General features: G+C 44.0%; 1 protein-coding gene across 1 annotated transcript in view; it reads right to left on the bottom strand.

The window, feature by feature from the left end:
• Positions 1-1,746: 1,746 nt before the first annotated feature.
• Positions 1,747-14,524, bottom strand: part of Dner (delta/notch-like EGF repeat containing) — a gene marked incomplete at its 5' end in the record, with an annotated part of 308,295 nt that continues 295,517 nt past the window's right edge. The window contains 2 exon segments of the mRNA XM_013519994.1: positions 1,747-2,788; positions 9,254-9,500. Coding sequence (XP_013375448.1) covers positions 2,677-2,788; positions 9,254-9,500 — 359 coding nt within the window.

Below are 14,524 nucleotides of genomic sequence, written 5' to 3'. Positions count from 1 at the left end.
GACTATTCAGTTTTTCAAACCAGTCCTTTCAGGGGTACCACAGATAATGAATTTAAGAATTTGGGAGACATAATGATTTGAGAGGGTATGATAGAAGTGCTGCCAAGGTAGAATGCACAGAGAAAACACAGGCAACATGGAAATTGCCCTAGGGCACACAAGGGAGTCCATGGGGACACAGCTGCACTCACACCAGCATTCCTGAGTCGCCCCGTCAACCCTCAAAGTGGCTGTGCGCCACGCGACCCACAGAGTCTTCTTTTTTATTATTATGTAATTCTGTCCTGGGGATGGAAACCAGGCCCTTTGCACTGAGCTACATCGCCACCCTTTTCAACTTATTTTTTTTTGATTTTTGAGACAAGGTCTCCTTGAGTCTCTAACTTGCCCAGGCTGAGCTCAAATATGCAATTCTCCTGCCTCAGCCCCCTGGCGTGCTGGGGTTACAGGCATGCTCCACCATTCCTGGCTCCAACAGGGTCTATTATGGGAATATAGGAGTAAACAGCTTTTGTGTGATACTCCTTGCTGGGTGTTCCCATGGCCACTTAACCTAGAGAGTTAATATTTGGTTCTTAATTTACTTCCAAACACTTACACAAACTAAAACTATTAACAGATTGCACTGTATCACTTAATAACCAGGGTGTGGGTGTATTGCTATGGCATTTGTGAGATTAGGGACAGGTGTTCTGAGGGTAGAGAGGGAAGAAAAGGCATCTCCAATTATTCTTTCTGCTTAAACCCACCCCCTTACACCTGATTTTAGGACATGGCTCGGCCTTGCCAAATGTTTCCATGTGGATTTAAAAGTATGGTATTCAAAATGACTCCAGGACTCCTGTGCAGCATTTAGCTACAAAGTGGGATTGAATACAAAGTGGCTCCAAATTGCATTCAGGCAGCTGAGAACCAAGGAGCTGTTTGCTAAAGCAATTTCATTTGACCTCGGATGAAAGCAGCACGTAAGATATCTCTTGAGGCCACAGATGCCTGCACACGATGCCTAGAGGCATCTCTGAATTTCTTGTACCTCAACATCACATGCGCTACATTTCACTGGCAAATTCATATGCACACCTGTAGATGAGAATTCTTATTTTTTCTTTTTCCACCTTTCTTATTGATTAGCAGCACCGACCCACCAACCACCAGGAGGAAGGAGCAGCTCCCAGAGGTGCCGCGAGTAGTTCTGCCAGCAGAAGAGTGGCTGTATTAGTCCCTTTTGCTTTACTATAAGGAAGTACCTGATACAGGCTAACTTTACAAGGAAATGAGGTTTATTTAGTGCATAGTTCTGGAGATTCAAAGCCTAGGATCAGAAAACCTCATTAGTTTGAGTTCAGGGAGTCCCTAATGGTGGACTAGTATCACAAGGGTGAGAGTGTGTGTGAGAGAAACAGATTGCGTTACCAGAAAGGAACGCAGCAAGAAGCCCAGGGATGGGGCTCTGTCTTGTATCAATGTGTTCTCATGAGAACTGTTTCATCTCTTCTGAGGGCAGCTCCTAGTGACCTAAGCATGTCTCATCAAGCCCCACCTCTGAAGGCCCCCATGGCTCCCCACATTGCTGGGGACAGTGATTCCAGTGCATGAGCCTTTAGGGAACAGACTCCAATCGCCTACAAACCACAGCCCATGTATTAGTCAGACTATTAAAAGTGTCACGAACGGTGGGACTGTTTGACGACCAATGTCAACCCCCACTATTTCATGTAATTTTGAAGGAACAAAGAGACAAGCACATCTTTGACTTGCTAACATTTATTCAATTTTCTTTGAAATTCGCAAGAATCAGAAGAAGCACATATCAATCAAATACAGCCACCAAAAAATGTCTTGGATATAAATAAAGATGCACTATAAGAAATACTCACTACTGAAGGAACCAGTATCCCCTACATTTCCTACCTCTTAGCAACAACAGTTCAAATGGAAATTTAATATACTCACCATGTAAAACAGAACCTTGGCTTTTAAAGAGAAAAATATAGATTAAAATCAATCAGAGTTCGCCTCCCTAGGCCCTTTTGTTGTGTACATCTTCAAGGCCAAGTTTGATAGCTGTTACAAAAATGACAACAACAGACTGGGAAAAGAAAGTCTCTGCGAAGTTCAGTGGAACAGTGTGGAAATAAGTTACTTAACCCATGCACAGGATAAGGCAAAGGCTAATTTCATTCAGGTTAAGAGTAATAAATTCAACTAGTTTCTTTTTCACAAAACAGACATTTCAGACTTCTTTTTAAGTAACGGGTATACCGTATTATACATCATACGCTACTTTACATATATTTCCTACTCTATTCAGAAAGCCGGCACTCACGTCAAAAAGAAATTTCTCCTTGAGGAGACTTATTCTGTAATGACCACAGAAATCCAGCTGGGCTTTGTGGTACGATCTACTGTGGGAAGGGCACACACTAATCAAAGCATACAGTTTAGAGAGCTCAAAGTACATTAAAACGTAGTCTATGGGTTTCACAAATTCCATTTTTTAAAATATCTTTTTTCAAACTAAAAGCTGCAGAAAATTAGTTCTTCAATATTCTACAGAAAACTCTTGAGCAGCTAATGTTTTAAATTTCTTAAGCTTTTTAATTTTCTTAAAAATATTTAAATGAATGTAGTATCCCCATCTTTTTGAAAAATAATCCAAAAAAAAAAAGAAAAAGATTACAAATCTTTTGTTTTAATCAGTGTGACCAAGGGTTTGTCATCAGGGCTGTAATCCTCATAGGCGATGGGGGTCACGTCGTACATTGCAGGCCGGGATTTCTTTCCAAACCTGAAATCACAGACAGCAGACTCCTGTTAGATAAATATTGGATTTTGAGTCCTATTAAAGGCAAGTGGTGAGAGTAACTCATTTTCCAGAACCAAATGGAGCTATAAAAATACTCTAAAATATGTTTTCTAGCAAGGACAGAAACTTAAGACATCCTGATATTAATAATGAATGAGTATAAACATTAGTCTTTGGTGTAGGAGGCAAAAAAAAAAAAAGGATTTCACAAACATGGAGCCCGAATTAATGTGACGCTTCCAGGTTAAATCTTGGCAAAGCAGTCAGGCATGACAGCTCTACAATAGGTTTTAGGAAAATGTATATCGATTTGACTTTTTCTTCTGAGGCCCATAAATATTTGGAGAGAAAGGTTTGTTTTGTATCCACCGTAGAGCCTGGAATACATAACAGTGGGCTGCGGTCCTCACCCTGGGGGGACAGGCAGACAGACTCCCAAGCCGAAAGGGCTCTGAGATTGTCTGAGATCCCAGTACAGAAGGGCAGCTGGAGGCAAAGGCCTGAAATACTGAGGTATTTGCCCGCAAGTTCCATGGGCACTGGAACTCTACTTACCTGTGCTGCCTCCTAGCTCCCAGGCACACACAAGCCATTCTTTCTCTGAGCACAAAATGGGCCAATAGATCTATATACATCAAAATCCCCTCCCCAGCAGGACGGATGTCCAGAGCCGGAGGAGTCGAAGTCCAAGTTCAGGACCCCTGGCAAACCAGTCTTAAGATGGCCAATTGTTACAATAAAGCCAATTCAACTCCTTGGTAGTCCCTTTCAGTATAAGACCTCACCTTCCCTAAAGCTGCTGGAATGAAACGTGATTCAAACAATCTTCCCCATCACCTCCCCATCACTCCTCTTTTTCATAGGCTGCATTTTTTATTTTTAAGACCAACAGGTCTCATTAAAAAGGAGTTTGTTTAACACTTCACACTTTACAAAAGGCTATTAGGAAGGAGCTCCTAGCACTTCAAGGAGCTTATTTACCCTGGCTCCTGTCCCTTCTTTCCTCTTTTCTTATTTCTCTTTCTTCTCTTTGGAAAGTCTGCCTTCTTGTGTATGGTGGTGAGAAGTGGGATCAAGCGGAGAACGAGAAAACAGCGCATTCTTCATTTAATCTTTTATTTTTAAACCTTCGTCAAACTTGCATTCTGATTCATTCAAGACTGGCCTTCAAAGGCCACCCCAGATGCATGCCAGGCAGAATGTAGGGCTTTGCCTAAAATTCCACAACTGCTGCTGCAACATTAAGAAGGACGCCAACAAAATCATTTTGAAACTGTGACACCTCACTGGAGATCCGCGATAGCAGCTGAGGGTGGGAGCCCAGCCTGCAGTCTGTTTATCTGAATTAAATGACATCTGCATAGCCTGGGATCAGGAAAGCAACCAGGAAAAGTGCCCACTGCATTCTACAAACTTTCTCCCAACTGTGAAAATGTCAGAGGCTACTTGAAGGGGCAAATACTTTGACAATTCATTTCTTATCAAGTAGTAGCTGGGTATATTGATAATAAAAGTGGTAACTTAACAAAAATGCTCAGCAACCCTCAGAAACCCAGAGAAAAGCTCTCCCCATACCCTAGCCTAGTACCATGGGGTAGTTTCCTAGGGAACTATGATGTAAGGATCAGTGAACCAGACTAATTAGTGGAATAATTAATCGATTGCTTGAGAGGAAAAATGTAAGCAATTTAATAAATCGAATCTATGCTTTTAAAACCCGCTTTTTATGTGATTTCATAGTTGGGGGAAGAATCTGCCTTCCCTAAATCTAGAAAATGAGATGCTTCTGTTTTAAGCTATCCATTAGTAAGCTTACATGTTGCCATGGAGCCGAATATTGACAAGGTAGGTTTGAGGACAGCTGTTCCAGAGCCACTGAGTGATACAAGTCAAGAGCTAAAACCATTCAAGAGCGGCCATCTGCTCGTGTGTGTGGGGGGTGGGGCGGGTAGACTGGAGAACATGGAGCATCATTTGTGTCCACTTTGGTCTACTTGGCCGTGTGTCATGGTACCAGTTGACTCCAGTCAGTGCAGGTCATAAGGGTAAGACTGGCTACAAAGGAAACCTGAGTGAAGACAGAATAACATGGGCAGGACTAGAAAAGGGGATGGACAGGCTTAAAGCTCCAATTCCTACACTTCGCCTTCCTAATTGCTGAGAACTTGTCCATTTTCCTTTCAGTCTCCTCCAAAGTGCAGTGTGTACCGTAAGAAAAATATGCTTTATAGAAAATGAGTTTTTAAACATCCGGCAAACTGAGATAAGCCCTTGCCCGAATCTCCTACATCTCCCACAGTGGCAGGCTTACACTTGGTGGTAAAGGAATGTGCGTTCATGTCTACACTGAAAGCGGCGTAGCTGTACATCTTCTCTGTTTCTCAGAATTGAGGGGATGTTCAGGAATCAAGTTAATGCATAGAACTCAATTTTACATTCTCAGGCACTAAACCAATGCGAGAGGTTGCCTATTTTTTTTTCTTTTGCTAACTTTTTACATAACTGTTCTTTTTTAATAACTCACTTTTTTGTCAAAAAGGTACATTTTACTTGTAAAAGTATAAATTGGAAGCCTGAGAAAATTATGATGTACACTAGTATCTACAAGTCAATTCTAGCCTAATGCTTGTTTTTTAAGTAAGGCTTTATTGGAACATAGCAGAGTCCACTCATGCTGTCTCTGGCTGCTTTTGCACTAGGAAGGTAGTACGGAGTAGTTATGACAGAGACTGGACGGTCCACAAAGTTTAAGCTGTTGTGCACCTGGCCCACACAAGCCCATAAGAATCATCCCTAGTGACTCATCTCTGCAAAGACCAGCTGTGAACATATTGTGCATTATTCGTCATTCTGTCCATCCCTCACCCACGCATCCTTCAAATCAGCTTAGCAAATATCTATTAAGCACCTCAGAATGTATCATATACAGTATTTATTTCCTATCTTTGGCAACACTGGAAAAACTGCACATTAACTGAACTTTTTTCAGTAGACAGTCTATGTGATCTTTTACTCAGCATTCCTGTCGTTAAAACTCTTTCAGGTTAAAAAAAATTAATGGAAAAAAATGGTTACTCCTGTGCTGGGTGGAGCCGCTGGTGGGCTCCACGTGTCTTTTCCTCCTGTTCCCCGCGGAGGCAGCTCACAGCCTGGAATGACCACACTTTGTGACACTTTGCAGATGTCTGTTAAGGAGTTACAAGGCAATCAAATTTTTAAAAGATGGGGATTAACTGACACACAGCCTCTCCCCGCTGGAAAAGCAGCATAAAGGCTCTGATCTGGTGACTCTGTTCCCAGTTTCTCCCTCAGCCCCATAAGAGCACGAAGAATCTCTTCTCAGTCACTCAGCATCTCATTCCAGTGTCTCCTTTTCATCGATTATCTCATGTCATTGTTGTATCAGCCTTGCGCAGTGAGCACTTATCCTCTATCCCATTTTACAGATGAGGAAGTGGAGGTATGGGGATAAAATCCCTAGGCCACACTCCTTGTAGGAGGTGGAGCTTGCTGGCTTACCTTACACGCTTCATGCATGCAAGGAACCCAAAAACTCCTTTCATGCTTACTGCTCCTGACAAGAGCCTGTGTGCCACAGAGTATGGAGGCATTGCCTTTGAATTAGCAAAACTGCTTTGATCCTGGCCTCCTCACTCGCGATCCCTGTGACCCTGGGTAAATTGCATTATCTTATTGAAGGCAAATTCTTTTCGCATACAATAGGGAACCAATGACACATGTGTCCTAAGACTCTTGCTAAACAATTTGTGGCTGAATTAGCACAGCGCCTGACCACAAGACACTCTTGGTGAATATGAATCATCGCAAAAGCACGAAAAGAAGCCCTGACATCAGCAGTATCAACAGCACCACATCTCAGACATCACATATGGGGACAAGGCTCATGTGCTTACTTCTTTAAAGAAATGAAAGATGCTGCAGCCGGTTATAAAGCAGACCCGAGTATACTTTCACGGGTCATAGTACCTGAGAGTCCACAGCTAAACAGTACCACAAAGGATGGCAGGCACACCTGATTTTGAGAAAAGCCCAAATAAGGAGGTTTTGAGCTACCTGTGAGCTACCTGGGGAAAAGTGACGTGTCTTTTCCTCCCTTTCTGTGATCAGCCACCTCCTGCGGTCTAAGTAGCTGAGCACCAAGCTGTGACCTCAGCCTCAGAGCATGGAAGCTCACGGCCGTGCTCCTGATGCTCACTTATGAACTCTGTCCTGCACAGGTGTCAGCAAAGCAGCTTGGGACAGATGGCTCTTGGGACAGGAGGGAGAAGGGTCTCCTCAACCCAGCACTGGCGCCAGCCAATCACTCCCCTCAGAAGCTTCCTCGGTCTCTTGGAATGTCAGAGGTGAGCCACCTGGGATGCATCTGTGTGTCCACGAGACTTCAGTAGTTCTAACCCAATCTTACCACAAGGCCAATGACAGGGACAGAGCCCATGACATGGACTTTGGCTACAGGCCATTACTGAAAAGTAGGGGGCAGGTAACATAAAAAGGGCTGAGTGACTTCCAAGCCTCTAGAGGGTTTCTAGGAAGAGAGCAAAGAAGGCCAACGAGCGAGAGATCCACTTGTAGTCTTCACACAGCCAGCTCTCGAAGTCAGGCCGTCGCTGAATAAGCACTTAGGAGAATAGTCTAATTCCTTGGGGCTCCCAGTGCATCAAAGAATAAAGCTATAGATTCTGCTCCCTCCTGGTGGACTAAGCCTCCCAAGGACAAAGAAAGAGAGAGATGTTAGAAGGCCAAGGATATCTGCCGATTCTCTATTCTCTTTTGCATTCTCTGCCTCTGGTACAGATTTCGGGACACTGCAAATATCCCCCAGGCAAGGCTGAACCCTGGGATGAATCTACCTCTCAAACAGGAAAGACACCCTCTGGCAACACAGAGCTGAGATCAGCCACTCATTTCAGTCCTCAGATTTTAGCGAAGGAGTGTGCCAGGATCCACAGGACACATAGAAATAGAGGGCACAGGAAAGACTCAAAGAAACAGTCAAAGCGGGCCTTACAGGGTTGCTCCAGGGCTTCCAGGAAGTTAGTCCTGAGACGGAGGGGCCGGGTGAGCAGCCATGCAGGGCTGAGCTGCAGGGCACTGAGCTCTCTGGCCCCCTCACTGTAATATAAGTAAACCTGGGTGCAGCTCCCAGCAAGGCGCTGGGGCAGATGCTTCATGCTGCCCCGGCTCTTTCCACCGGCTCTTCTCCCCGCAGCAAGGCTGTGCCTTTTGCTTCTACTGGAGCAACAAGATCACTGTGAGGCTGACACTTCGATTTGGGGGCTCCCTTTAGAGGAGGCAGAGTCTGAATCCCTCAGCTTCTATGCCATTCAGATGGAATTTGTGTCTGCTTGTGTCTTGACCAACACAAATATGATGCTTCAACAAAAACTATGCAGCTAAGAGGTCCACTGAGCCCCATGTAAGACGCCAAGCTCTGACTTTCTGACCTGGATACTTTAGACCCCACCCTCAAAGAACAGAAAACATGGCCTCCTTCAATGAAGAATATCACTGCTGATCTTTGGAATGACTATTCTTTGCAAAAGTCAATAACATGGTAGCTGATATTTAGTGTCATATAATAGATTTGGAGAACAAAATGTATTACCTATTTGTATAAAACTTTAATATGTATCATTTAACGATATCATCATATTCTTTTTGGAGGTAGAGTTGTACTTTTCTACAGACAGGGAAATTGTATTTCTGGAGGACTAAGTGATGCGTGTAAAATATAGAGCCAAGGAAGGGAGTAGGGAGGACTCAATGCCATACATCAGGCACCTGAATTTACGTTCCTCTTTCCTCCAGAAAAGGGCACGGCATTATATAACAGGAAATCTAAACACAGAATGGTGGCTGTTGGTTATTATTTTTATAGCCTCTTCTATCAAAGGGAATCATTTATATTCATCTTGACTTTTAAGAGTAACATTGTTAAAGATATCCCAAAAAAATTCGTGTAAGATGATAAAAGAATCAGATATTTTAGCTGGGCATAGTGGCACAAGCTGCAGCAATCCCAGCACTCTGAGAGGCTGAGTCAGGAGGACCATAAGTCTGAGCCCAGCCTGAGCTCCAAATGACTAGCTCAAAATTAACAACAAAAAATAAAGGAATGGGATGTAGCTTCATACAAAGGCTCTGGGTTCAATCTATAGTATCAAAAAAGAAAAAGAGAAAGAGAGAGAGAAAGAGAGATTTATAACCTCAGATCAACAAAGTAAAAGAATGAATATATTCAATGTAAACAACAATGACAAATCCAGACAGCTAGAAGCAAATTGCAAAGGTTTGTTCCTAAAGCAGCCTGTTGGTCTGCCCTCCAGGACTAGGTCGAACCTAGTGATGCAAATCCTGTTCATAACACAACTCAGGCAGCAAGGTGTGAAAGCAGTGCCTCCCTTCCCTCCCTGGCCCGGAGCTCACCTGGCATGCCGGATGGACGCGATGGCATTGCTGAACTCGCTGTCGATGCTGCGGCAGTTGTAGAACTCCTCATAGGCCGGCCGGGAAGAGCCCTGGTACTCGATGCGGCTGATGCGACAGATGCCCACGATCAGGATGATCAGCATCAGGACGAAGGCGACGCAGAGGGCACCGATGATGATGTAGAGGGAGTGGCGAGGCATGTTGGTGAGGCTCTCCGCCATGTGCCCCGACTTCCACTGCAGGTCTGGGGGGAAACAAGCAAAGGTCTAGTGTCTCCAAAATGTGAAGGTCTTTCCCCACTGCGCATCATTAACTTAACTTCTCAGAGCTGTCCAAAGTGGGAAGAAGTGTTTCCGTGAGTAATGCTAACCAAGTGCTAATATCTGTACTATAGAAGGACCTCTTCTTACAAGTCATAAAGGAAAATCAGGAATATGCCACAGAAAAATGCAAAAAGGATATAAGGGGTTCATCAAAAGATACAAATAGAAAACTGTTCCACCCCATAATTACTTTTTAAAGAACCAATTCCTCTGCCAAAGCAGTACAAATAAACACTGTTTAGATTTGTAACTATTTTTAAAGCAATTCTTCTATCACTTCCAAATATTATTTAAAAATTATGCAAACCCCAGTTGACAAGGCTACAGAAATGGGGGACTGTAACTGGATACATGAACTTTCTGTGAACTCACTAACATAACTTTAATCCAGATATTCCCAGTTTTAAATTTATGCTGGGGAAATAGCCCTACAAATACACACAGTTCTGCACAAGAATACTCGTCTTACTATCACAGTGCTAAGTAATCAACTATCTCATATTCGGGAAAAGGCTCAGAAAGTGAACACAGATACCCGTGTGCTCAACACTTAGAGTTAATAAATGTTATTTTATCATTTTTGCTCTCGATATTTAAATTTGTCTTTAACAAGAGTGTACTACAGATGTAGCTAAAGTTCCCCTACCCTCATAGTCTCTCCTCTTCCTAGGAACATAAAAAACATTTATCAAGATCCAAAAATGGGAACCAACCCCAATATTTAACTCGTTAAACAGCAAAAGCATAAGAGAATGTTACCAAACAGGACCTGCTTGTATAGGACAATGGGCTGGCAATTGTCTGCCTACATGCTGAAAAGTTCAGGATAGAGTGATAATCACCGCAAACAGGTATTATTTTTATTTTACGTTGGACTAAGCTCTGCGAAAGCGTCTCGTTGTATCCCAACCATCCCTCTTTGCAGCCAGAAGCCTTAGAAAACCAACTTCACTTGGGGTGGGGGAGGCCTTTGGAGTTAAGTCTGAGCTGAGATCTTTGTCTCTGCACAGTGATCTAACAGCAATGATCTCCAGATCTCCAGAAGGCAGGATGACAAATGAATTTTAGTTTAGTTCTTTATACGTTTAGCCTTTCCCAGCTTGTTTGCCTAGAATAATGTATTCCTTTCACTACTGAAAGAATAAGCAGGACATGAGTGGTAGGGGCGCTCATGAGATCACTTCCCAGCACAACAGCAGGAAAAGCAGGGCCTTGGGAGCACACTCACCTCGCTTCTAGTCCCACCTGGGACCTTTAACCCACTTCCCTGAACCTCAGTTTCCTCGTGTGTAAGATAAATTACCAATGTATAGCTCATTGGCTTGCTGGGAACATGAGTTAGAAAACAGGCAAAAAAAAAAAAAATAATTGTCCCAAGGTGGATGGTCCCTAAAGAAGAGCCGCTGAGATGCTTCAGGGGGAAGGACAAAGGAGGGTACACTGTCCTCTCAGGCAGATGCTCTAAGCTGAGGATGGCCAAGCACTACCCCATGTCCCTCCTGAGAGCACCAATCTAGTTTAGCAGGAAAAACTAGAAGGTTAGGATGTAGTCTTAAGCACTGGCACCAGACATGTACACGAATGCAACTATCTAGCCAAATGGGAACAGAATTTGAAAAGAAGCTGTGCAAGTTTAAAAACAGCTATGTCAGACCAAAGAGAAGGTCAACTCATTTAGAGAAAAAAAATGCCTTCTCTTCTCCCTTATCTTATTCACAGCATCACCGCCACTACCACCTGCAGACCACCACTTCCTGGCAGGAATTTCACGGCATCTGGATACGCGATTCAGAGACAGGCGGGAACAGACATGAACCTGTCTTCCTGTAAAAATCCTCTGAGCTGTTCTCACTGTTATATTTTAGGTTACAGTATGTGTGGCTTCAGGATTCTCAGTTCATGGAATCTGAGAAACAGTTATTCTTGACTCTGAAAAGTTGCAACCTGAAGAACACAGGTAGACAACCCAATAAGAGACAGGACTATGGACCTTTTTCCTAGAGGCCCAACAGGAAAATAGCCCACACGCCGGGCCTTGAGGATTCCTGAGTATGAAAAGACAGGCTAAATGAAGTGGCTTCTGAGCTTGCAACCAGATCCTCTGATACTGATACTTGAATATTTATCCAAGACCTGTGAAACCTGGTTTTGCCATTTGCATCTGCCTGCCCCAGCTCCTAAGGCAGATTTAGGAGTTCAATAAGACTAACTGACCATATTAGTGCATTCCCTGCTCTATCTGAGCCAACTCACACACAGGCAGACACAGCAACATAAATCACTGCAAATAAAGAGTCTCGGTGCAAGGGAGAGGTGTTCTGTGAAACCAGAACCAAGGCTCAGTGCCCAAAACGGCAGCCCTCCCATTTGGCAATACCTGGTGCACACTGAGAGAGAAGACTCATTTTTCTGGCTGAAAAAGTAAGCGTGATTCGCTTGATTTCCAAGTATTATAACATTCCCTAAAAAATTCAGCTGCAGGCTGGAGTCCAAAGCTCAGCAGAGTATGGTATAACATACTCTGATCCATTTAGCATCAACACAAGGGCAGCCAGTATTGTGCCTACTCCAGTTTGGTAGAGAGCTCCGATCTGATCACTAGGGAGCATCACGTGAGCTCTTCAGGAGTTCTTGGGGTTACGCGTGCACTGTATGGAAATAACTCACATGTGCTACTGACTGCGTGTGTGCAGCGTGTACACAAGCACGAGGCCACTGCTGTGAAGAACAAGCCCCTGCTGGATTACAGGCTCAACACAGTGCTGTGTCCCAGGTCCGACCAGCTGCCTACACTGTTTGCATTTCTTTCCATCTGCTCTGTTTCCCAAATCTCTGAGTTCCAAGCTGTTTGGACTTTTGGGGAAACAGTTATGAAAATTTCTTCCAAAACCTCTGCTTTCCTTCTTTCTCCTGCCCTCCTCTTTGAAGCTAGATTCCACTGTACTGCTATCAAAAACTTCTCTGATTAGAAGTGAAGGGAGCTGCTTTGCAGGCTAATTGTCTTAGGAGCTAAGCTGGAGCCGAATAAATCCAACACTTGTTCTGGAAGCAGCAAACTTATCTGCACCAGGTGGCAGCACATGCCATCTCCCAGGCCAGGTGCCATCCTCGTATGTCATTGCTTTGCTGCACCGCACCAGTTCCATAGCATGAATCATTTACTATGTTGGCCACAAGCCAGCATCAGGCAGAATCCCGAACCAGAACATTCTGGATCAGATGATCTCATCAACCCAGCAGGTGCAAGACTAGGAATTGGCACATATGAGCTGTTTGGGGGAAAATGTCACATTTTGGAGAGATAATTTGCATTTTTGTTTAAATTAAAATTTTTAAAATTTTTTTCACAAGTGCTTTTGAGTTTAACGTTTCAATTACCACCCCCCAAAAATCACTTGGAGCTAGGTAGAGGGGCTAACATGGAGTAGATTTTCAAAGTGAGACAAGCAGCCCCAGAAGGACAAAAATAAAACCCAACCCCCTAGGACTTCTACTCCACCAAAGACAGACTTCAATTCACTTGTATTTATCCTAAAGTTCATTGCCCCTGTGTCTCTTTTTTAAATTTAGCTGGCGAATGTAGCTAGGTTAGTGAATTTGCCCACCTCTGTAATATAAAAAGAGACAGTGAGAGTGTTTTGCAATGATGTCATTTAGTAGCTCTGCAATTTTTGAGACCATCTGCCACCTAGAACACCTGCAAGGGGAGATTTTGAGTTGCATCATTTCTCATAGTGAAGATCAGCTGGACAGTCAAAGCAGTTGGTGGGACTGAAAAGAAATTAGCAACCCTGCTAGTCTTCAGAAGTAGGGTGAATGGGAAAAGAGAAACAAAGGAATGGATCATCTCCATCACAGATAGTCACTCACTGAACACATGTGAAATAAACACGTGCTATGTACTGGGGATAAGGAGGAAGGGAAAGGGGAGAGAAAAAAGGGCTCCAGGAACCCCCAGTCTTTTGAGGGATACAGGAAAAAACAAATGTCACTAAATAAATGTTTTAAAAAATGCCCTAACTCCAGGAGGAACTCTGTAGACCCACCGCAGAGGATGGGGGGTGGGTGCTCCATCTAATTGAAGATCAATAATTTGCACAGTGGGAGTCCACAGGGGGCTGGGCTCTAAGGATAAATGGGTGTCAACCAAGGATGGAGAGGCTCAGAGGGAAGAAAGTCCCATCTAAAGGACTGGAATGAGCCCAGACCTGTGGGAAGAAGGGCAGAGCAGAGGAAAGTATGGGAAGAAGGACAGAGGAGCTGCTGGACAGTCTGAGACAGGGTGGACCTAAAAAGGAGGAGGCACCTCCCTGCTGAGGCGGCAGCCGCATAAGCCCTGTGTGCAACAGCATGGACTTTGGTCTGTAATGATGTATGTGTTTTACTAAGGGTCAGGCACGGCAGGGAGGAAGGGTCTGAGTGTCCAGATCTGCACTATGAGACAGTCCTCTGGCTGTGAGGACAGGGCTTGAGAGTCAAGGGTAGAAGCCAATTTGAGGACTGCTGTAGTGGGGCAGAGCTGGTGGTGGCTTAGCCTGGGGTGGCAGGATGGAATCAGAGGGAGGTGGATGAATGGGAGCGCCATGTTGGAGGTGGAGTTACCCGGACTCAGTGCAGCCTGGGCAGGCCAATGAGGGGAGAGAATGGCGGCGCAGAACTCTTGGTTTCCGGGCTCGTGTTGCTGGGTGGGAGAGCTCCTGTATGTAGCCCAGCAGGAACCAGGTGTGAGAAAGAAGTCCTGAGCTTCATTTTGTATGTATGGATTAGGAGATGCCTTTAAAATACCCAAGTGGTGATGCCAGATAGTTGTGTTGGGATTTTAGGTTAATAATTTTGGTTAATAATAGTCGACATTTACTGAGAGTTCAATATGTGCATTTATAGCAATGTTCATTCTAGGATTGTTAGAATGGATTATAAGTCTAAACAAATTACTAAATAAATT

Source organism: Chinchilla lanigera, unplaced genomic scaffold (genome assembly GCF_000276665.1).
Source record: "Chinchilla lanigera isolate Chin_1 unplaced genomic scaffold, ChiLan1.0 scaffold00052, whole genome shotgun sequence".
Classification (NCBI taxonomy): Eukaryota; Metazoa; Chordata; class Mammalia; order Rodentia; family Chinchillidae; genus Chinchilla; species Chinchilla lanigera.
Note: the sequence above shows the minus strand (reverse complement) of the source record. Positions and strands in the feature narration are given on the sequence as shown.